Source organism: Pithys albifrons, chromosome 2, assembly GCF_047495875.1.
Source record: "Pithys albifrons albifrons isolate INPA30051 chromosome 2, PitAlb_v1, whole genome shotgun sequence".
Lineage (NCBI taxonomy): Eukaryota > Metazoa > Chordata > Aves > Passeriformes > Thamnophilidae > Pithys > Pithys albifrons.
Genome location: NC_092459.1, coordinates 92,100,296 through 92,123,469, shown reverse-complemented (window position 1 = coordinate 92,123,469; position 23,174 = coordinate 92,100,296). Strand labels below are relative to the sequence as shown.

Genomic DNA, 23,174 nt, shown 5'->3' with positions numbered 1-23,174 from the left:
TTATTCTGAGGACAGGAAATCACTACCTTAAGTGTGTGACTTTGAAAAGTAAGAGCAGTACTTTTACTGTGTTGCTCTAGTAAAAGATGTGCTCTCTTCCAATAAACTTTCCCTTGAAGGAAAGGACATCTTTTATGGGGTAGTGTAAAATTGTTATGCATTGAAGGTAAGTCTAAAGGACTATTTTTAAAATCCTGTTCTTAAGTTCCCTGGGTCTTTCTGATATCACTCTGTTCTAACAGTCAGTCTTTTGCAAGTTTGGCTATCTTATCTGTGGAGTAATCTTATCTCCTGTGAGCTGTTTTTGCTCACTTAGGAGGGAACTCTTTGCCCACTCAGGAGGTAAGGTTGTGTCTTTATAGGACAGTATAGGAAATTCCCTGCAGCATGTTGTATGGCAAGATAAAGTAGTAGTTCTTGCTGAAGGAACAGCTGTCTGCTTGGAATCCAGAACGGTAACTTCAAACACTTACAAAATATGCCACACACTGGAACAATTTATAGCCTATGATGCTGGCAGTGGAAGGAGTGTGATGGCAAAATGATTAATGTTTAAGATTTAGAGGGCAAGCTAAGAAGAAGCTTTGACTTAAAGAACATTCCTTTCAACTAAAAGCTAACAGTCTGGGGTTGCAGCCCCTTGCTTGTGAGCTAAGCTTATACTGGGTGTGCCACTCCTACAGGCTTCACCAAGACACATCTCTCCATATGGGCATGTTATTTACTGTTTGATTCCTCAGAAACATGACAGTTAGCAAGTGACTTACAGAGTTCATCCCTCCCGGGGATGGATATCTGGCTTTGCTAACACCAAAATGATTGTTTTTCCTCACCTCTTACTTTTTTTTTTCCTGAAACAGTGTGGTAGTGCACATCCTGCACCACTTCCCCTTCCCCCCTCAGGCTGCACTATGATCTCAGAATGCTTTGAGTGACCTTCAAACACTCATTTGTGACAAACAATATATAGATTGGGTCTCTACAAACACTTGGCAGAGAACTGGGGAGCAGAGAGATATTCTGTCCCAGTGTCTATAGTGAATAAAGCTCTTGTCTGACCTGTCCTAAATTTCTTATTATACCTTTAGAGTCTTCAGATTCTCCAGCAGAAGTTAAGTGTCACTTTTGGAGTCAGATAGGTTGACTAAGATATCAGGTTGAGGCTATAGATGCACATTTATGCAGGCACAAGCTAATGAGTGCTGCAAACACACAGTGCTTTCAAGAAGCATTTTAGAAATGGTGTGGTCAGATACCCAGAACCTTAATTTAATTTCTTTTCAGACATCAAATGGAAGAAAAAGGCTGGAAGGATCTCAGGGAAGGCACTCATGGAGCAGGTAGAGGTTCTTTCAGGACTGTGCTATTTTTCAAGGAGACACTTGGATGCTACACAAGTCTGGCATATCTGCTATTCCCCAAACATTAGCAATAATGAATGTATTGCTATGAAAGCCAAAGAAAACAGTGTCAGGTAGAACAACAGTACAAAACGTGAGCCCATCTGTCTGTGTGATTAATGGAATGAGCTCATGCCAGAAAATGGAGTTAAGGAGACCTTTCCAGACTTTGTGGAATGTGTCCAGTTTAGCATTACACAGATGTACAGAAAGACTAAGAATTCATGTACCTATTGATGTTACATGGGAAATATCAATAGAAAGTACTGGGTGATTGAAGATGAGATCTGATCCATGTACCATTTTCCATGAACAAAACTAAAAGCCAAAGAATCCACTAAGTACAGCCATGTCAAACTCTTTGAGGAGGAATTAGAGGGAAAAATATTGGTAGCAAACTGTGTGATAATTTTTTTTGTAGAAAGTATGAGTCACTCAGTTTTCTGTTAACCAATTTAATTACAGAGTAAAATAAACCCGTAATTTGTGTGGTCATCCAAGAGGAGACAGATGAGTAATTTTGCAAATGGTTCATGTCTCAAATTACATTTACAAATTAATTGTACTCTGAAGCCAGGAGATGGAGGCCCACAAACCTGATCATCTGCCATGACTGTTCAATCATAGCTTACCCTAAAAACTGTTTCCTTTTGCAAATACAGGAAAATTCTCAATCCATTTTAATCTGATCTTTGTTCAGTGATACTGAGTCACTTTCAAAAGATATTTTATTTCATTTATGATGATAGAGACCACCAGCAAGCTGAAATCAGTGAGTTGTGTCCAATGACAATATTGACAGACCTCATATCTGAGTCTCTTTTGGTATGTAGCACACATATTCCGGGGGCAAAGCACACCCATCCCAGTGTCCTCCACGCTGAATCACAAGTTCTCTGGCTTTACCATTCCTTGCTAAACACGAAACATGCTCTTTAGTGTTAGACTATTTTAAAATATTCTATCCAATTTAAAATAGGATATATTTGGCTGCATTTTGGTACCATGTTGTCATCTATTTCTGACACTTCCCTAGAAGACTGTAGAGGAAATGTGCTCTCTGTGATGCTGTTAATTTGGGTACATGCTGAACATGGCTACCAAAATAGTGCAGTCCTTTACCTGCTGGGATGCCACTAGGGCATCCCACGCTAGTGTCTAGGGCTTGGAAACTTCCATCTCTCTTAAACATCTTGCTGCACTTTTCAAGTTACTGGAAAGGGAACATCTATTCATAGTTTTAGCAGTATGATATTCTTCCATATTTACCAGTGACAATTGCTCTCTTCGATGTCATGCCTTTTGGCCCTGTAGGAACCAGTAGTGAAGCCTCTGTGACACAAATGTAATTATTTCCAGTGTGAGTTTTTCTGTCCCTCTTTCTTCATCACTGTTACTTTTTTAATTCCCTTCTTCACACATTATCTTCAGTCTGTGCTTGTTCTTTTTCTTCTGTCCAAACTTGAATATCATGAACTATTTCTACTGGTTTTCTTTCACAAATAAGCAATAACCATGAAAATAGGACTGTTGGGTGTACTTCAGTGATTCAGGAGTCCCGTGAAAGGCAAGACCTGTCTCACAATGACCTCAGTGATATCTTCTGCCCACAACTGAAGAGGATTTGTATGACTTGAAGAAGCATGTCTGTCAAGAGAATGCAGTTATCATATTTAATTGGGAGGAGAAAGGGTGCGGATGGGAGAAATGAGAGGGGTTTGCCTTTAACCTAAATTTAAAGCTGTTTTCAATTTCTTGCCTTGTTACAAATTTATTATTTTCTTCCTTTCAGAAACTGCGATGTTTTTCTTCCTGAAAAAAAAAGAAAAAAGGATAATTTATGAAAGAAAAAAGTTGGCTTGGAAAGCCTAACTTATCAATGATGGAAAAATTGCTTTAAGATCTGGTCAGCAGAGCTGGATATCTGTTGTTTTTATGATAGTTCATCATGATAGTACAGGAATTTTGATTCAGCCTTGAAGGCTGCCTAGTCAGTATTATGCTGTCTTTTATCTCTGTGGTAAGAAAAAATTCATATGGTTAAAAATTTCTTGAAGAAGAGAGGAAAAAATGTCCTCTAGAAATTCTGCAGAAGGTGTACGCCATTTTGATGTCTTTTAAGCTTTGGTTTGAAAACTTCTGGTGCTCTACACAGTAATTACTTCCATTGAGGAGGAGCACACATTCTGCTACTCATGCTAATTACTGATAAGGAAAAGGGAGGAGGGCTCAGTGATAAAACCTTTCATGCACTTGTATTTCTTTTACTAAGCTAATTCCTGCAAAGCTGGCAACAGCTAGAAAGACTGCCTTCTGTAATCATCCCCCTTCAGTGCAATTTTAAACTTTCTTCTCTTATTTCCATCAGAAAACAAGGTGGCTCAAGTCTTGTCAAAATGGGCTTCACATGCTACATGTACTGAGCAGCAGGAGGGCAGCTGGGCAAGAAGCCACGCAGAGGACTAGAAGAAGGGAAAATTGCCTCATTTCTTCACCTTTGTTACTCTGAAGACTGAGGGAATAGATGCTGTTATAAACATGAGGAAAGGCAAAGGGCAACAACTTGGTTAGATTCCAGTCTTGAACTCTATACACCCAGTTTGTAATTTTAATTCTGATAACTCAAATTGCCAGCTCTCCTTCAGTAATATAATACTTGGCAGAGAGGCAGGGAGGAAGGGAGGAATGAATTCCAGCGTATTTCCTGCTTTCTAGATGTCTATAGCTCTTGAGATAATGCTGTAAATTTTGTAAATGAGATGAGTTAAACATTCAAGTAGATGAGTAAAAATGGAACTAAAATATTTTTAAATTTTTTTCAAAATAGGATTTTAAAATCAGTTTTGTCATAAGATTTTTAGTATATGAAATTAGTAATATTGACAGTTAAGGGGTAAACTCTTAAATTTTTGCAGAAGGCAACTGGTTCCATCTGAGATCAAAGCCACTGTACCAGATAGAACCAGACTTTGTAAATGTGTCCTTTGTTTTGGAAATGTATTCTGACACAACTTCCTGCTATTGAAAGCAATACCAATTGCTCTAACTTTACCTAGCATTAATTTAGATTTACTTAAACAAAAAGCTGGGCCCAATAGGGAGGCCAAAATTAGATAATTTACTTCTTGCTGTATGTAAAATTAGCATGGCCAAAAATATTTTAAAATCTAGGCACCATGATATTTGCAGGGCAATGGCCAAATGTGAGGAGCCTTGTCTAGAGTTTAACAGGTTCTAGGATTCCTTTAAAAAGAAGGCTGAATGTCCCCCTGGGAAAGAAACAATATGTCTTCTTGAGCTGCAGTACCAGAATTAGAAAACTTTTACGGAAAGTTTATTATAATTCAACGTTAACACTGATAGTCCTTTGGACACTTCAAGGTAATTTTAATTTATGGTTCTTGATTTTTGCTTGGAAATGTTGGCCAGAAACAGCTCTCTTCTTGTCTGTTATGACTTCCTTGGTATCTTTATGAGGGGGATGAGTAGGTCAAGTCTTTCTATTTTGAGGTCTCGTTTCAAGAATGACAGAAGGATTAAGCACCTGAAACAGAGAGACTGCTTTACTAATCACAGCCTTTCAGATTTTGACAGCCATACTTAAAATCAACATTCATGTGGAGAATTAGCCTCTGTTTAATTATTTTTTTTTCTCTCAAAACTGACACTGACAAGTTTTTAAAATCTAAAAATAAGTTTTAACGTTTAAAAACCAGAGCATAGGAGATACAGTGAGAATCTTATAAGGTGCTCTGCTTTATATGAAGACTCATGAGCCAAAATCTCTTCCATTTGAGCAGAAAACATATTCAGATGTTGCATATTAATGAAAAAAACCTAGAGTGACTTGGTGGCTGTTTGGCAGGAGTGGGGAGGCAGCATGATGAATTGCTTACCTCCCTGCTGAAATGTGGTACTTATGGCTGGAAGCAAATATTTACCTGCAGCCTTGTGAGTCTCCCACAGCCTGAAAGGAATTCCTTCAGGATTTTGTTTGTGCATCTTGGTGCAGTGTATACTTTCCTTTCTAACACCCTGCTGGGAATCCATTTTCATGTTGTGATCTACAATAACCTCCAAATGTTTTTTCAGTAGAATATTTGCATAAATAGCTGTTGTCTATGTTTTTATGCAGTTGATTTGTTTGTGCTTGTGCATTTCACGTTGTTCAATTGTCCCCACTGAATTTCATGCTATTGTTTTTAGAACTTCCTGCAATGTATCAAGAAAGTATTGAATTCTAAGCCTAACCTCTGGGATACTGGAATTCTGTCTGGTTTGGAATTGTGTGTGTGTTTTGCATCATCCAGGTTACTGTGATTTATACAGCACTGCATGCAAGACCATTTTGCCAGTCCATGGCTAACTAGTTTTACCCATTGCTTGAATACTGAGGGTATTTTCAGCTAGACAATACTTTCTTTATTTGCTTCTCCCTTGTGTGAAACTGTGTCTAGGGCCCTAGTGGTGTCAAAATATGGCAGTTACTGTATCTCCTTTATTTGCCTTGTTTCAAGAAGGAAATTAGGTTACCTTGACCCAATGTAAGTAGTCCTTAACCCACTCAAGTAAATGTGGACTCATACACTACATGCATTTTTGTAGAAAAATTACTGATTTGGTACGCTGTTCTGTGTTGGTTAATGAGAAGACTAACATTATAAAAAGATTCTTTAAGAAAAACAATGATTTCCAAATACTGTACATAGCAACACTAAGACCCAAAGGTCAAAGAAGGTGGACTGTTCCTGGTCAAATTAGAGCAATGTCAAAGATATTTATTAAAAATACAAAACACCTGGATCATTTTTTGACTATTTTTTATTAAAATATTCTTTAGAATTGTTAATGAGATCTAATAAGAACTGATAATAAAATACCTTCGGTAAGCTCAATAGAGGTTTTTCAAAATCTCATAATATCTAGCAATCGTAAATTTAAATTGAGGTGAAATAATGAATTTCTTTAAGTGGATTTAGTAGCAAAGACTGGGCTATACAAGTGTTTTGATACAGTCTGAGGTGAGAGGGGAAGTGCTCTAGATGCATATATTCTAAATGGTTTGCTAGTTTTAGGAGAAATAATATAAAGTACAGCAGAACAAATCCACAGAAAAAATGGGACAGGTAGTCATCCCTGGAGAAGACAGTAAGATAAAATGATGTGATGCTGCAGTACTTTACCATAGAAAAACTGAAGTATCAACAGGTTTTCAAACAGATTTTGTACAATAAAAATTTCTGTCAGATCTCAAAACAGATAGTGTTTTTCTGAATTCCAGCAGAAATGAACTGCTTAAAGATATCGAAGCTTTTCTTAAAGGAGGGAGGTGAGGGGGAGACAAATATTCTCACCCTTGTCATTGTTGGGAAAAAAGAGATGTAAACTTACTTCACAGTAAGACCTGAGAATGCAGGATAATGAGATGAAACTCGAAGAAACTGGCGTAGAAACCAAGATGGTGCTTGCTCTACTAATCTCTGAGTGTGTAGGGAGTTATAATACTGAAATGTACTGTTAAACCTAAATATGTCCTATAACGGCAGCAGTGCAAAGAAAGAACAGACTATGGACAGCCATATAGCAAACTGATGATATGTACAGAGTGATTAATGAAAAGGTATTATGGTACGGTTCACTAAAATCATTGTGTAATAAATCTAACTCAATCTCTTTTAAAGTAAAGACATAAATATTGAGAATAAAAATCTAGTGTATAATGGTAACAGACCAAGAAGCAATAAGGATTATGAGCTGATGATGGAGGAAAGATCATGTCAGATAAACCTGATTAATATTTTTGAGATTGAATTACAGATGGTTGTAATGGAACAGATGTAATTTGTATGGCTGTCAGATCCTGTTCCTACTTTTACAGATGAAAATTGTGACTGACTGGTGACATCCATTGAGGAGTTTTTGCTGACTGAACTCAGAGAACAGTGAATAACACATCCTCGGTATTCACTGAAACAACAATTTAACCATAAATATCCATTCAAATTTTGCTATGCATATTTGCATAGTCAGGTAGAAAGTGGATAAATGTATAGATGTATGGTTCAGGGGAAAGCAGGAAATGAGCTGTGGATAATATTGCAGTCTTATTTTGAAGTGAAAACAAGATCTAAATGTGAACTCCCAAACAGTGTGTTTACTGGGAGTACACAGTGCACTTGAGGAGCTTGTACCACATGTTTTACGATCTGGGATGTGGTATGGTGGTATTCCATAGTAGAGTAATGCCAGGGGATTGCAAAGGCTGGAGGGAGACAAACCTGTAAACTCATTCATCCTGCAGGAAGTGATCCTTAGGAGTGATCTCTCCTCAAAGTACTCGCCAATTTTAAAGGGCACTAGCTGGAATATCTCAGAACAGAGCTCTGGGATGAGACTTGGAACTGCTCAGTCTCACTTCCAGCCCTTGCCTGTTCAGCACCAGAGGTGAATCCTGAATCACAGAGTAATAAAACTTGCTAAATGAACTTGTGTCATCCTCACAGTTCCAAGGTATGTGTAGTTTCCTTTTTGCAGTGGGAATTAAGATCACCAGACAATGTCTAAACTGCTGACAAAGTACATACGCAGACTACGAAGGATATTAAGGTGTGTTGCAGTGACAGAACAGTAATATTGCAGAAACTGATCTGATTACAGTAGAAATATGGGAAAAAAACCTGCTTTATCTAAAACTAATTTTTTAATGTTAAGAAATATAAGGATTATTTTGCATCTGGTTTGGATAATGCTGGATTTCAATTGCGTGTTCCAGTGGAACATGTGTGTAAACACAGGTCTGAAGTAACATTTTGGCTCTCTGACTTCCCACATTGCTGCTGCCAGACGTGGCATACATTTCTCTCTACAAAATGGAAACACAAGTGCTGAGAAGCTTCAAAGTTATGAATTTAGTACAACGGGATGGAATATCTGGAATTTAATAGAGTCTACAGCATGGGGATAGTTTTGAGTCTACTTAATGTGCAGTGTGACAAATATTGAGGAAAATGTAGTAGGATGGAGAGCACATAATTGTTGCTGGAAGGAATTGCTTGATTGCTGTATTACTGCTTACCCTGAAAATATTGCTAATTTGATGTTTATACATCAAGAGGTAATATTTTGGTACAAAAGCAATTAAAATGGCAGGGATCTTTCTCTTAGTCATCTCTGTTCTACTCTAGATGTCTTTTCTCAGCCAGGCACTTAATTTTTCATATCATATAGTGATTAGAGAAGCCAAATAACTAACTCAGAGGACTATGCAGTATTTGTTTCTCACTGCTGGATACTTAGGATAAGTATTGAGCATACAGACCTTGGGAAATGCTAGCTCTGAGAAGAAACATGCTGTGGATGAAGGAAATGGAGGGCTAATGAGGCTTTTGTCAGATGCCTTTGTCTGCTTGTTGCGTAGCTCCCTTTCTCTAGCTTACTGTTTAGCCTACAAGCCTCAGGGAAACAGATTATCACAATATAAGTTTCTAGAGTGCCTTCCTGATCATGGGAACCACCATCACAGAGTATTTGCTTACTGATGTCTCAAATATATCTGCATTTGCCTTCTGTGCAACTTTTCCTTTCTAGTCTTCAGCAATAGCATAAGCGTATGCAGAGGGAGGGTTAGCTTTTCCCCAGAGAACAGGGAATCCTAAAGGAAAACTCCTCTGAGCACACAGAACAAGGATGGTCTATCCAAGCCAGAAGGGACCACACTATGCCTTATCCACATGCTTTGTAGCTGTATGTGGTAGTGAATGCAGTGAAAAACTTAACACACAGCATGTTCAGGAACTCAGTATTTTCCTCCTTGGTCAGGAAAGGCACTTACTGAACAGCTGGAACAAACAAAGACAGGAAGAACATGCCCAGGTTGAGAGACAGTGACACTGGCTGCAGGGGACAGTGAGAATAAATATCCCCTCCCCACTCAGCTCTGGCAATGGAGTTGTTTTCGTGGCCAGTTCCTGTTCAGTAGCTGATCAGACAGTATAGGAATTTGTGCATTAATTCTGCTCTTGTTCTTCTGCAGCTCAGCTCATCCTCCTCTTCATCCCATTGGAAGGGCACCCATAGCAAAGGTTTTGCTGCCTATTGCTGTAATCCTGGGACAATTTAGTTTAAGGTTTCAAGTCCCTTTAAATGTTGCCATCTGCCTTTATCAGAAGAGAATAAAAGTTAATTTCAGTGCTGCAAATAGGCAGAGTGGAATTGTAAAGGGAGTTCATGTGGAGCCTGGTTGTATGTGGCTTCTTCCAGTTGATTTAGCTCCTGACAGTCTGACTCACTGCTTTTCTTTGATACTTTCTCCACCAGTGTTATGGCTTTCACAAATGAGTCTTTAAATGTCCTTTAAAATGAACAATACAGTTTTGTCATTATTTGACTAGTCAGAAGATAAAAAGATGAGCTACTGTATCACAGAGAACATTTATTTCTAGGCACTTTTACTGTAAGAAACTGCCTCTGCAAACATAGCTCTGAATAATAACCCTTGTAGGAAAAAAGGGACATCTGTTCAGGTCTTCCACAAAGTGACAGTAATATCAACTTAAGGGACAAAATTTCCAACAGGAGATTATTGAGCTTTCTTGCATAAATTAATGTTATGCAGTTTTAATGGAGGTCTGAAATAGATATGAGAATTAAAGAGAATATAAAAATTAGGTGTTCTGGGGAGTTTTACTTGAGTTGATATAAAATTCTCTCAGATGATTGCATAAAGTAAACTGTATTTTTCCAACTGTCCTTAATGTTGTATGTCAACTGCACTATACTGCAGTAAGACAGCTTTTAAATTATGACCATAACTGATGAGTAAAAAATCAGTCATTATCTCTGTGAGATGTATACATTCAGCTGAATCAAGCAATCACCATAAAGACCAGGGCTGAAAAGAGTTAGCTGGGGCCAAGTGGTTTTACTACTTCTTCCCTATTTGCTCCATCCCATTATAAATTAACCTTGAATCACACTTGTGCTGGCTGGTTGTGATCTCCAGTGGGTGTTCAGGATGGGATTGGATGCAGGTGCTGACTTCCTGCCCCTTACATGTGCCTGCTAAAATCAAGACCACACCTGTAGAGAAGGCAAGCAGGTATAAAGGATCTGGCTGCTCCAGTTCTCTGTTTTCTGAGGCAGATATCACATTGTTTTTTCTTCTCTTTCATTCTGGAGCAATGTTTATTAATTTACGTTTGCCTTTTTTCCTGCTCTGTCATGCCAAAGCTTCAGTTTGTTGTAGAAGCTTCAGTATATGGGTGAGTACTTACTTTTAAGGTCTTTTAATGAGCACTGAGTGATTGTCATCTCTTTGGAACTTCTTTCTAAGTGCATTTCAAGTCACTTGGAAGTGTTCTACAAAGCTCCTTTTGTGTCTTTTTGGGTTGACCCTGGTATAATCTTCTTCATCTGCACTTTCCATAGACTACCTGATGTATTGCATACTAGGTAATTTAAGGAAGTAATTATTTCAGCAATATGTACATATGTAATTGCATTTTTTTTCTTGTAAAAAATTTGATTGAAAACATGATTTGTTTCTGTTCTTTAATTTAGGAAAGCTGGTTCCATAGAGGAAAAGGAAGGTTACTTTACTTGGTCCTGAACAAAAGATCTCTGTTTAGGTGGTTTATGTGGTATTATTACTGTTGCTAATTGTGTCCCTGGGCTTTCAATTTCAAAAGTGAACACTTATGTCATTTTAAGTAGTTGCCATGGAAATTCTCACAGCATGAACCTCTACAGTGAACACCTTATGGCAGATAAATTATGTTTATTATTTCCCTAAACACATCAAAATCTAAAGTGAAAGGGGAGTTGTGTGTCTTTAAAGCAAGGGCACAAGAACTGATACTAGTTTGTTCTAGCATATGTTTTCCAACCACACTTCAACTCAGATAAATCGATGTCAGATTCTAATAGTTTGCATTTATTTGAGAAAGCAATACGGTGAATTGAAGAAATCTCTTTTTAGCTCCTAGTCCTCTAAAATATTTTTATATGAAGCTTTAAAACAAATTAAAAAACCAGACAAAAAAAAAAAAACAAAAACCCCACAAACAACAAACAAACACAAAACAACCCCCAAAACCTTCTGTATATAAGGCTTTTAGGAATACCAGTATGGGAGACATTACTGGTGTTGGAATGCTTTCCATTATTCTCCTGTAGAGTCTGGTCTGAGCAGCTGTAATGTTTGCTAGAGCAGCGTGAAATCTAAATAACAGAAAATAATAATGATCTTTCAGTTTGAAAGCATAACTCTTGTAGGTCAGATTTGAGATTATTTTAGGTTTTAGATGATTAACAAGTTAATTTCAGGTTTCTTTGGACTGCACTTAATATTTAGTTGAACTTCAAAATAATGGAATGAAAAAGAAGTTAGTTAAAGGACTTTTTTTTTCCTTCGTGTGTTTGTTTTTATATATTCTTATTGCTTTTCATTGATGTTTTCTCCAGGTATCTATATCCTAACATCAGCAGGGGGAAACTATTCCTTTTTGTCAGAATGCAGCTAATAATTTCTGGGTGTTTAGAATTTCTGTAAAGACTAACTCATCTGTAAAAAGGGTCTTTAAAGCATCAAAAGTTTAGTTCTATTATCTTGAAAAAGGTACATTAGTAGAGTTAAGCTATAACCTGCAGATTAGAAGTGTAATATTGGAGTGCACTGTGTGTTAAGTAACCCCCAAGTGCTGGAGCAGTTCCACCATCAGGCTTTAGGTATAATGCCTATGTAGACAGGGAGCCAAATTGTCCTCTGTTGCAATGCTGAGAGATCAAATTCCTTTAGCTGTCTATTTACGCAAGTATAGCTGAGAATAGTATTTCACAGAATCATAGAATCGATTGGGTTGGAAAAGACCTCCGAGATCATCAAGTCCAACCCTTGGTCCAACTCCAGTCCATTTACTAGATCATGGCACTCAGTGCCATGTCCAATCTCAGTGTAAAAATCTCCAGGGATGGTGAATCCACCACCTGTATTTGTTCCAATACAGATATGTAAGGAAATTAATAAAGTAAGTTCATTACAAAATGTTAAGAAATAAAACCGGAAAAAAGCATTTTAATGCCAAAAACATAGGGTATGTAAAATAACCAGTAACACAGGTTTTAAAGAATATTTTCTACTGTTTCTGTGTGCCTTGTTTTTAAGCAAGATGGGTATTAGTACCTTTCACAAAGATTATTTTATTAGTTCTGCAAGGCAAGGAACTTGAAGATAACTGTTCATGTGTTCATACAAACTGTATTTATCTCTGTCCAGTTCCCACTGTACTGATGTTAATGTCCTGGAAGTAGCATCTGTGACTAGTTTGGTGCCAGCTGCAGCAAGGGTCAGTCTCAAATATGGGGGGAGGTGGCACCTAAAGTGGATTAAAGCACACAGATGAGCAAGAACAGAAAATAAGTTTGCTTTGCCACTTAACAGCTCCCCCATAGTAGATAAAAGGAGCACTTCATTCTCCTGAGCTTTCAGTCTGTCTCTCCATTCACTATGTTCCCTTTTAAAATTGAGTCTGTTTAGCTTCCAGTGCCAGACACTCTGGCACAGTTCCTCAGGCACTTAAATATCATTGCGGATTTGGGCTTCTGAGCCTACATCTTATTTCCCTCTGAGGGGGAGGAAGCTTTGCAAGTAGAGTTAATTTTGCTATAGAGGAAATAAATGCCATGAAACCTTTCTATTCGATTAAAACAAATAATAAAGAAGAGCCTTTGGCCCTCCATGAGGAACATCTGTGAGCTGCACAGCCCTACTGCCTGGGATGCTGTGAAAAGGATGGGTTAGGTGGAGCATTTAGTGTAGTTGGCTTTCAGTGAAGCCCAGAATAGTGCTTCCCTCTTTTATGGTCTGCTTTTTCTGTCCTCTAGCAGTAGGTATGGAGTGGATCCAACCCACAGAGAGCACAGATGTAGCTGCTCCATAAAAGCTTCTGAAACGTCCTGTGTCTGACATAAACAAAAATGACCTTTAGTATCTGTCTCTGACTGCCAATAACGGGCTAGTCGTGTTACAAACCTCCAACCACACGGTATGCTTGGCACAAATTTCACCAGTATGGGCAAGATACAACTAATTACTGCATAAAAATACTCAGATCACATATGTGTGTGTTTGTGTATAATATGTGTGCATATATGTAATATAAATTATGCAACTATGCAATGGTATTTGGGGCAATGCATGATGCAGCTAAGCAACATTTGCAATGTTGCAGTGTAGCAGCCAGATTCTGTTAACAAACTGGTATAAATCAGGGCAGCTGCATCTAAAATGGCAAGATGTAAGTACTTACAAATTATTTCACTGAAGAATTGCATGTAAATTGCCTTGCTTATATCCAAAAACCAGAAGAAATAGCTTTGGGCAGCTGAATGTTGTCATCCATAGTGGAAACAGAAGCCAAAGTTGGTTGATTTTCATTTTAAATTCGAGGTCTGATGACATATGGCAATCTGGTTCCTGATTCCAGTGCTAGAATACAATTTTCTGTATTGGCTTAAAAGTAAGCTAACCCAGTAGGTTTTGGTAGATAAATAATTAAACATATTCTTGTCCTTTTTGTGAAGCTTTTATTGGTTTCATTCAATATTTTCCATTTTCCTCTTGGAGAGAATAACAAGCAATTGTCTGATGAGCAGACCTGCCCATTGAATGTTTATTTGCCACTCAATAATAAAGCATACAAAGTTTGAACCATGTGGGTCTCTAGTCACCAATATCAGAAAACAATCAGTAACTGTTAACATTTCTCTCAGGTTGTCATAAACAAAGCTGATCTATTTGTGGTTCAACAAACTGGTGCTGATTTTTTTTCCCTAGTCAAAATGTGTTGTTCACCTTCTTTTTGTAACGTATGCCAAGGTGCTATAGACAGCTTGGGTCACAAATGTGTCCAGACAAATAATTGCCACAAGAACACTGGCTTTGTAATGATATAGAAGCAAATACTGACAGCACATTTTATAGAGTATTACTATCTGTAACTGTATTTGGGGAGCAGGAATTATCCTTTGGCTCACTAGAAACACTATGACGCTTCTTGCATGGCTCAGTTGATCTGTACTAATTGAGGGGAGAAATGCCTCTATAACAGCAGACCCTGTGATGTATCTGCAGGGCAGCAAAAATTTGAGTTTGACTTCCTTCCCCTGTGCAGAGGTGGGAGCTGTTCCTGGGGCTTCTGCTGCTTGTGAAACTGTGCTTTTCCTGGGACTACTGGGTAAAATGAGGTTATAGATCTCTGGCTGTGATTTACATGAACAGAATGAGCCTTGCTTGACTTTTGGAAAAAGTACAGGGCCCTGTGGCTCTTTGAGCACCCTGAATGCCCTCCAGGCATTTCCTTGTGGTTCAGCTGTGGATGGTTGCATTGTGTGTGCAGCTCTCTGCTCAGCCCAGCAGTTATTGTGGGGCCTTTGTGGAGGTGCCCAAATTTCCTTTCTGCACAAAATGTAGAAGTTGCCCTGGGGTTTTCTAGGAAGAAGAGAGAATTACAAAGTAGTTAGGTAAGGTGCAATGACTGTATTTTAGTATCATACCGCAGTAGTATTTGGAAATTGTATACTGAACATTTTAAGCTTCAGTTCTACACATCAGCATATGTTTAGTTGCTTTACACATTTGAATTGTCAAATTTGTCTTCAAACCATAAAGTGTAGGGTTTGAACTAATGGGCAACATAATATAGAAGTTTGTCTGCTGTGAATGAAGCACAAACTTCTTCTCTTATGTGCCTTCTAAACAAGCTATTTTTTCAAGAGGAAAAACATTAAAACATGTTTAAATAATATTTTTGCTATAGTTGTACAGCACTGCAGAGGTCTTATTTTTCTCTGACATAATAAAAATGTATCCAAATTACTCACTGAAGATCCAAATGTTCTTATGATTATTTTACTTTGTTATAGTTGTGACATCATTTTCTGTGGCTAATAAGGTTGTCTAATGAAGTGTTTTTAGAACTCAAATATTTTTGCTCCAGTTTCAGTGTAATTTTTCAGCAAAACAAGGATCATAAATTTTTTTATTTAGCACTGTAATGACCATGTACGTGTGCCTATTTAGCAAGTCTAAAAACACAAAGTGGTGTTCAGATCTTTCAGTATGAGTTCTGGTGCAACTTATGCTGAATAACCAGGCCCAAGATCTTGGAGATATACTTAACCTAGAGCAACAGCAGTTTAGAAAGAATTGTTCTGATTTGTAGAGCTCCAACAGAGGAGTTGCCTGCAGAAGGGAATCTCATGTGTATGTTGGGATTGACTTCCCTAATAACTTGACAATTTCAGGGCTCATTTCTGGAATATAAACTATTTGGCATTGTGTGTGTGTAAACATCACCCTAGCTGTCAAGCTTCAATCAAAATTGCAATGACACAAAAAGGAAGATTTTTTTATGCACTTTCACATTTTCTGAACAATCACTAGAAATATTACTGCCTGGATCCAGCCTAAGATCTTTCTGTACCAGACATTGTAGATCAGTAGATTGGGTATTTTCTTTGAGCTGAAGATGGATATCAATTTTGTTTTCTTCATTATTATCCTAAAATCAACAATTTTACTTTAGGCCCAATCAGGTGTCATTCTATATACTTTGATATGGAAGAGTAGCACTACAAGTACTTGTGTGCTCAATCAGAAGCAGACCAGGAGGTGATGACCTTCATGAGTCTGAAGTGTTCATTCAAGGGCACTCTGGATTATTAACTGAAAATAAAATAAAAAATTTCCAAAGCCCTGAAGTGTGACCATTATGAACACAAGCTGGTTAAGTAGGAATTTTTTGAATAGCTTAAGTAATTTTTCTTCCTTTCCTTATATACAATGATGATTGGAGGGTTGCTTTCTCTGCATCTGTTCTATTAGATGTGACAGGAAACCTGTAATCAGTATTCTGAGTTGGAAAGGATCCACAAGGATCATTGAGTTGAACTCTTAAGTCAGTAGTCCATATAATGGATTGAACCCATCACCTTGGTATTATTAACACCAAATTTTAACCAACTGAGCTAATCTCAGGGTCAGAGTACAACCATTTGTCATCTTCATGCAATAAGTTTAGCTTTACAGATGTGAGTAAATGCTGTGTGGGTCTGAGGAAAAAGTTTACTACAGCAGAAGAAGGGTTCCTCTGTTGACTTTTACAAGCTGACCATTTAAGTATTCTTAGCTGAAATGTAGTTGTCATTACATCATTATGTTGTTTTAATCATTCTGTGTTGTTTATTTTGGGTTCTTGTTTTTAATTGGATAATATTAAGCTCTGCTGTTGATCTCTGATATGTTTACTACAAGATCTGTGCAGGTCACTGTTTTCTTTTTCAGTTTGCTCATAACCATAAATATATGCTTTGCATGAACACCTTTTTTGTAGATCTTATTTCAGGATAGTGGAAAGGGCTGGCGAAGACTGAAGCTTTATTTACTGTACTAGGATTATTGAAGTTACTGTCTCACTCACAGCAGCTGGGACCAGTTTATCACAATGTGGGTGTAACCAAAACTGTGTATGCTACACCATCTGTGTCATTTCTGATGGACTGTTAACAATGGATCATTTGCAGCAGCTGCCCAGGGCATACCTGACACCTCAGGCTACAAGGTGGGTGTTAAAGATCTCTGTGAGATAAGAAGTGTTCCTGTCTTCACACCAATGACTCGCCATAATAAGTCTCCTTTGAGGAGTTGTTAGCACCTTCACACCCAGCCTGAGGGGTCATGTCTGCTAATGGGCCACCAACGATTCCACAAATATCCCATGACTCACAGAGTAAATCCCCCATTGTGAAACCCCTCACCTGGGGGAGGTACTGGGCATGCCCAATTTTGTTTTGTGTCATTGTATTTATTGTAATCTTTTAGTAAATTGTAACTCTGACTTGTAATCTATCTTGAGTTGAGTTGATTTCTCCTGCTGGCCTACCTTTAAACCAGCACAGTTACTTCAAGCAATACTAATTGTTTAGAATGGGTGCTGATGTAACCTTGCTAATCAGGAATGCAGTGAGACATACCAATTTATTTCCATAATTCATGTAAGAAGTCAGCATGGCTCAAAATAAGAACATAACTAGCTCAACAGGTCAAGCCTGCCTAGTGGCAACAGAAGACTTTTTAAATATCTTTTATGTATATTGCTAATTGACATGAACTGGAAGACCGACTACAAGATGTAAATTATTTGCTTAATTTGAAACATTTGTAATAATGTTTATATCGCTCTTTTATATCTTTTAAATGCTGTAATACTAGAAATCAAAATATATTCATTGTTAAAAAGGAGTAGTTTAGCTTTGTCTTTACAAAGGTTACCAGTGATCTCATCAGGATTAAACATTTTAAAGGCACTCGAAACCCACAGTATCTCTTGCTGCTTTAATTAACAACTCGCAGGACTGAGCTGTGTCACCTTTTCCCATTTGAACTGAAGGGGAAATCTCCTGCTGACTTCTGGGATCAGTGAGATTCAGCCTTGGAATAACTTTCTGTGAATGTTTGTAGGCAGACTCAAACTCCTTTGTATGCATTTCTAAGCTTTCAAGCTTGTGATTCTGGGCAAACCTGAACGTGTTTCAAGGCAATAATTCATTCACAAAGCATGGTGCAGGTATGGCTTTGTATCTGTGTAGGCTTTATTTTATTATTACTTAGAGTATATATTTGTATAAAGGTTTTGCTTTTGAGCCTTGGAGAAACATTCAGCAGCAGATGAGCTGTCTATGCAATACTGTGCTAGTAAGGTTAGCACAATCCTGACAATGTTCTAAGTTTGAGGTGTCCCAATATCTATATGATTCAGATAGAAAATGAAAATCAGATTAAGGTGCAGATGTACCTTATATGGGAAGAGCTGTAAAGTAAACCAGTCACTTATGTGCACAAATCATACTAAGTGTGTTAGATGTAGGTCATATGAGGGGCAGCTGGGGTTGGTGGAGAAAAGGAGGCTCAGGGAAGACCTCATCACCTTCCAGAACTGCCTGCAAGGAGGTCAGCCTCTTCTCCCAGGCAACTAGCAACAGCACAAGAGGACAAGCTGTGCTGGGGAGGTTCAGTTTGGACATCAGGAAGAATTCCTTCACTGAAAGGTTTGTTAAGCATTGGAATGGGCTGCCCAGGACTGTCGTGAAGTCACTGTTCCTGGAGGTGTTAAAAAAATTATTGGATGTGGCACTAAGAGCCATGGTATAGTTGACTGGTCAAAGGTTGGACTTGATGATCTTCGAGGTCTCTTTGAACCCAAATAATTCTGTAGGACATGATTTTGTGCAGGTGTGTTTCACAGATAGGCCTGAACAACCACAATGTTGGTAGGAGTGTATTAGGGTACTCTGCAAACAATATGTGTAACTAAGCCTTTGCCACTGACCTTAGTATGAAATCATTTTTTGAGACAAGATTAGCAATGGAGTCTCCAGATCCCGATCCTCACAACTGTGGTGCCAAACTATCTACTGACCTGACTGCACATACACAGAAAGATCACTTAACAGCTAAAGGATTCCAGGAACCAAGCCACCATGTGGCCAAATTCCTTGTAAGCACGTGTACATCTAATTATAAATGTACTGTTGTTGGAGCAGTTTCCAACAGATAGGAGTAGAGCGAAGAGTTAAAGCACTTAAAAGAAAAAATCCCTCACTGATGAGCCTCCCAACCTAACTGAAGACCTAGAAAAGAGAAGTTGCAGATTTCTGAATCACAATGGTTAAGCACCTTTAAAGGAGTGAATGAAAAATTCTCTGTGCTCGTTTGTGCTCTGGCTACAAATAACTATTGAATTGCAGAAATGAGGGTGGGGAGAGAGGAAAGGAACACCAAAACAGCTGAAGTAATTATCAAAAGAGATGCTAGAAGACAATATTCTCTTCTTCTGATACTTCATGTGGATTTGATCCTGATTCTTTAGCATCCTGTCCTAGTTACAGTGGCCAGGACTGGTTTATCACTGTGTGGGTGTAACCAAAACCGTGCATTCTACACCCTCTATATAATTCTTGTGAACTGTTTCATAATGGATTGTTTCCAGCAGCTGTCCGGGGCACAACTGACACCTCAGGCTTGGTGTTAGAAAACCCTGGAAGACAGAGGAGTGTTTGTTTTCACACCAATTTGTGATACATCACCTCTGAGCAGGCTCTACCACCTTCACACCCAGCCTTGAGGGGTCACGTCTGCTAATGGGCTATTAGGGACTGGCACAATAGGCAGATGCAATGACCCAGGCCATCAAAGATTCCAAAAATATCTCATGACTCACAGAGTTAAATCACCCATTGTGAAATGCCTCCCTCTGGGTGAGGTGCTGGGCATTCCCCTCTGAACCTGAGCATACATAATCTTGGGGTTTGGGCTTTTTGGGCAACACTCATCAGATCCAGAGGAGGACCAGAACCTCGACAGGTCTGTGACTATCATCCTCATCTCCAGGTTTTCCTTCCATTTACTTTGTACTCAGAGGGACCACATGGCGCTCAGCACAGGGGCTAATGAACATGATTCTGTTTGTGTCTCAGGATGCTGGGTTATACATCTGGGTTTTGTACTTAACTTTTCTCTGTACCATTGTATTTACTGTAATCTTTTTAGTAAATTGTAAATCTGACTTGTAATCTCTTTTGAGTCGGGTTCATTTCTCCTGCCAGTTTACCTTTAAACCAGCACATGTAGTTATGGGATTTAACAACTCTTACCTAATTTTTAGATGACAGCAGGTTCTCAACAGAAGTTAATTTGTGATCTGCTCAGTCCTGGTTTCTGATTGCAGACTGTGGGAAAACTGTGGGTGATGGAGTCCTGGCTTAATGCTTCTGGTCTGGTTCTTGCTATGATTTGGGGCACGTAATATGGGACTTGGATAGAATTTAGGTATTCAAGCACAAGCTGTTATAAAAGGACTTCATCACAAATATAGTTTGAGTGGAGCCTTCATTTTATTTCATGGGAGGTCTCTGATCTAAAGGCACCTTATTTTTCATTCTGAAAGTTCCATGGTGCTCAGTGCTTCTGAGTGGATGAAGAGCTGTTGATTATGCTGGATGTTTTTCTACATGTTGCTGTGTTTTATACCCTTATAATTCAGTGTGAAATATGGATATATTTCTGTGGTTACCCCCTAACTGGCAGGCTAAAAATATAACACTTTGTTGCCCTAGGTCCCTCAGTCGTAGATGTTCACTCCAGGAGTAGTCAATTCTGCAGACACTTAGACACACCAATACCAACGGTAATCAGAAAAATTACTCCCTTGTTCAAAGGGAATGTTATAGCTCCTTTTCATGTGTGATAGCTCACACCTGCCTTAAGACAAGGTTCAATTTTTCAAATTAGGTCCCCTGTTATTAGGAGGATGTAACTAATTTTTGCTGTGTGCTTTGCTAGGAAAAGCTACTGATATTTAATATAAGTTATAGATTAAAGCCAAGCCATCTGAGTCTTTCTCATCAGAAGAATGAACACTTGAATAAAACACACATGACCTCTCAGTTTAATGAGCTTTATAGGTGATAAAGGACTATTTTTCTGAACTTAATTAAAAAAAATCAAGAAATGGTAACTTTTTTTGCTTTCTCAAATATGTAATTGATAAGCAACCTATTTTCTGATCTTGATAATGTGAAGGAAAATTAAAAAAAACCCAAACCCAAATGAAACAAAGTCTTTGGAGAGTTCTTGGAATAAAAGCAGGAAAAGATAAATTGACATTTATTATTTTTGCAAGAAACCTCATTGTTCAAAAAGAAGCAGCAGTTAATAGAAACAGATTACAATAATTTTTCTTTCTTATCCCAACACACTTCTTAAGGCTACTTTGACTTGAGATTTCTGCTGCACAGAAACATACCCATGACCCAGATTCTCCTGTGTTAGTCCTATGCAGTGCTATGTTTTTGATAGTGTAGTGTACACACAGCCCCTAGCATAGTATCTGTGGGATGCTGCTGATCTCTGTGAGTGATACTGCATTGCTGGATTTGGTAAACTGGTAATAAGTTGCATCTGAAGCAAGTACAGCAATGGTGTAAGTAATGCCTGATGCTGTTGTGGGTACTGTTTCCCCCTTCACTAATGCACCTTCCTCTCTTTCACAAAGCACTGAGATCCTCACACAGTGCAGCATAGGGCCTTTACAAAAAACAAAACAAACTTTTAGCCAATGATCTCAGAAGATCTATGAACTACTGCCAATTAGAGGTCCCCTCCTGTGGGCTGGGTAACTAATTTTGTAGTTAATTTATTACAAATGACAAAATATATGGAAAAAAATGCAGATTGTTGTCTGTAGGTATAACAGTGTCTGTCCCATCTCTTTTTCTACATCTTGTGGCAGAGGCTTGCATTTGGAAAGTCTATAACTTCTTCAGATAGTATCACATGTTATTATATAAATAATCCTGCTACTTGGATCTGTTTTCACTCCCTTTCATATAAAACCAAATAGAACAGTAGTACCTAAAAAATTAGTGATTGTAACTAGTGATTAGTTTGCTAGAACTTTAAGTACTTGGGAGAAAAGATTTTAACTAGGCACAGCACTTGACTCACTTAACTAAGTGTAATGATTGTGTTGGACTATTTGAATTTCCAGGCATTCCACCTAAAAGATCATTAAGATAAGACAAGTAGGTTAAAACTTAGTCATTATCAAAGTCAACTAACACAGGAGCTAAGTATAAGGCTGCTTGCGTTTTGGATCCTGAGCAATGCAGAGAGCAATACATTCTTCTGTTCTTTTCCAGCAATACCTGGAATAATGGAAAGAGAGATGATCCAATGTGTATAGAGGGGAACCACATACTCAAACCAACAATTTAAATGTTGATGATACTGAAAAGGAGAGGAAAACAAACAGGTTCTGTTCTGATTATGTATCTTCTCTTTCCTTATTGGTATATATTGTGATATTTCAGGGAATTACTCTTCACCATCACTAATATAAGCAGAACATCAGGACGTGATGGGGAAGAATGTTTATGTACTTATTGATGAACCAAGGAGGAAGGCATCTACTCTGATCTCAGTGACATGTCTGGAACAGAATCACCTCAGTACCATTATTATTTTAATGAGATTAGTGCCTACAAATTTAATAGGGATTTTTTTAATTGTGGTCATCACTTTTGTATTAGCTGAATCTGTTAGTTGCAGAGACAGACAGAGATCAATCAGAGTACATGCAGTAAAATATGTCTGCTGTACAGGTCATGTTAAGTCATAATGCAATATGAACTGTGCACGTGCATTGTGCCATGACTTTGAAAACACGTGCTCATGAATGGACTGCAGGGCTGGGAATTAATTTAAGTGATTTTACAGAAGTTAGGGAGTAAAGGTGAAGGGAAGAGATGGTGCATGTTGGAATCACAGGTGCAGAGAACAGTTCTGTGTAAAGTTGGATGGCTTTAGTTCTTTCAGCAAAGGTTTTCAGGGCTGAGCAAAAGGTGCAGTAGTCAGGACTACTGTTTGTTAGATTTTTCCTGTAGGAAAGAAAGCCATTTTTATCATCTGCTTATGACCTGCTGTAGTGAGTATCCATCATCCTTCATCATCTTCACAGTGAGCACCTTATCAGCTTCTGCTGCTTTCCACATCTTTTCTATTCTCTGGAAGCTATTTTCACTGTCTTTTTCCTTATGTGTATCACAATTATGAAACAGCTATATGCATCCTACTCCAGGAAGAGAGCTGTGTTCTTAGCCTGAACCCCAAATCTTTTTGCATTGATGTTGATTAAGCCTGGTCTGATGCTGAGAGGATTT

General features: G+C 38.2%; 1 protein-coding gene across 1 annotated transcript in view; it reads right to left on the bottom strand.

Annotated features, from left to right (window-relative positions):
* Positions 1–21,093: 21,093 nt before the first annotated feature.
* Positions 21,094–23,174, bottom strand: part of HAAO (3-hydroxyanthranilate 3,4-dioxygenase) — a 33,784-nt gene continuing 31,703 nt past the window's right edge. The window contains exon 10 of the mRNA XM_071577538.1: positions 21,094–22,160. Within this exon, the coding sequence (XP_071433639.1) occupies positions 22,082–22,160 (79 nt within the window). The 3' untranslated portion in view covers positions 21,094–22,081. The remainder of the gene's footprint in view (positions 22,161–23,174) is intronic.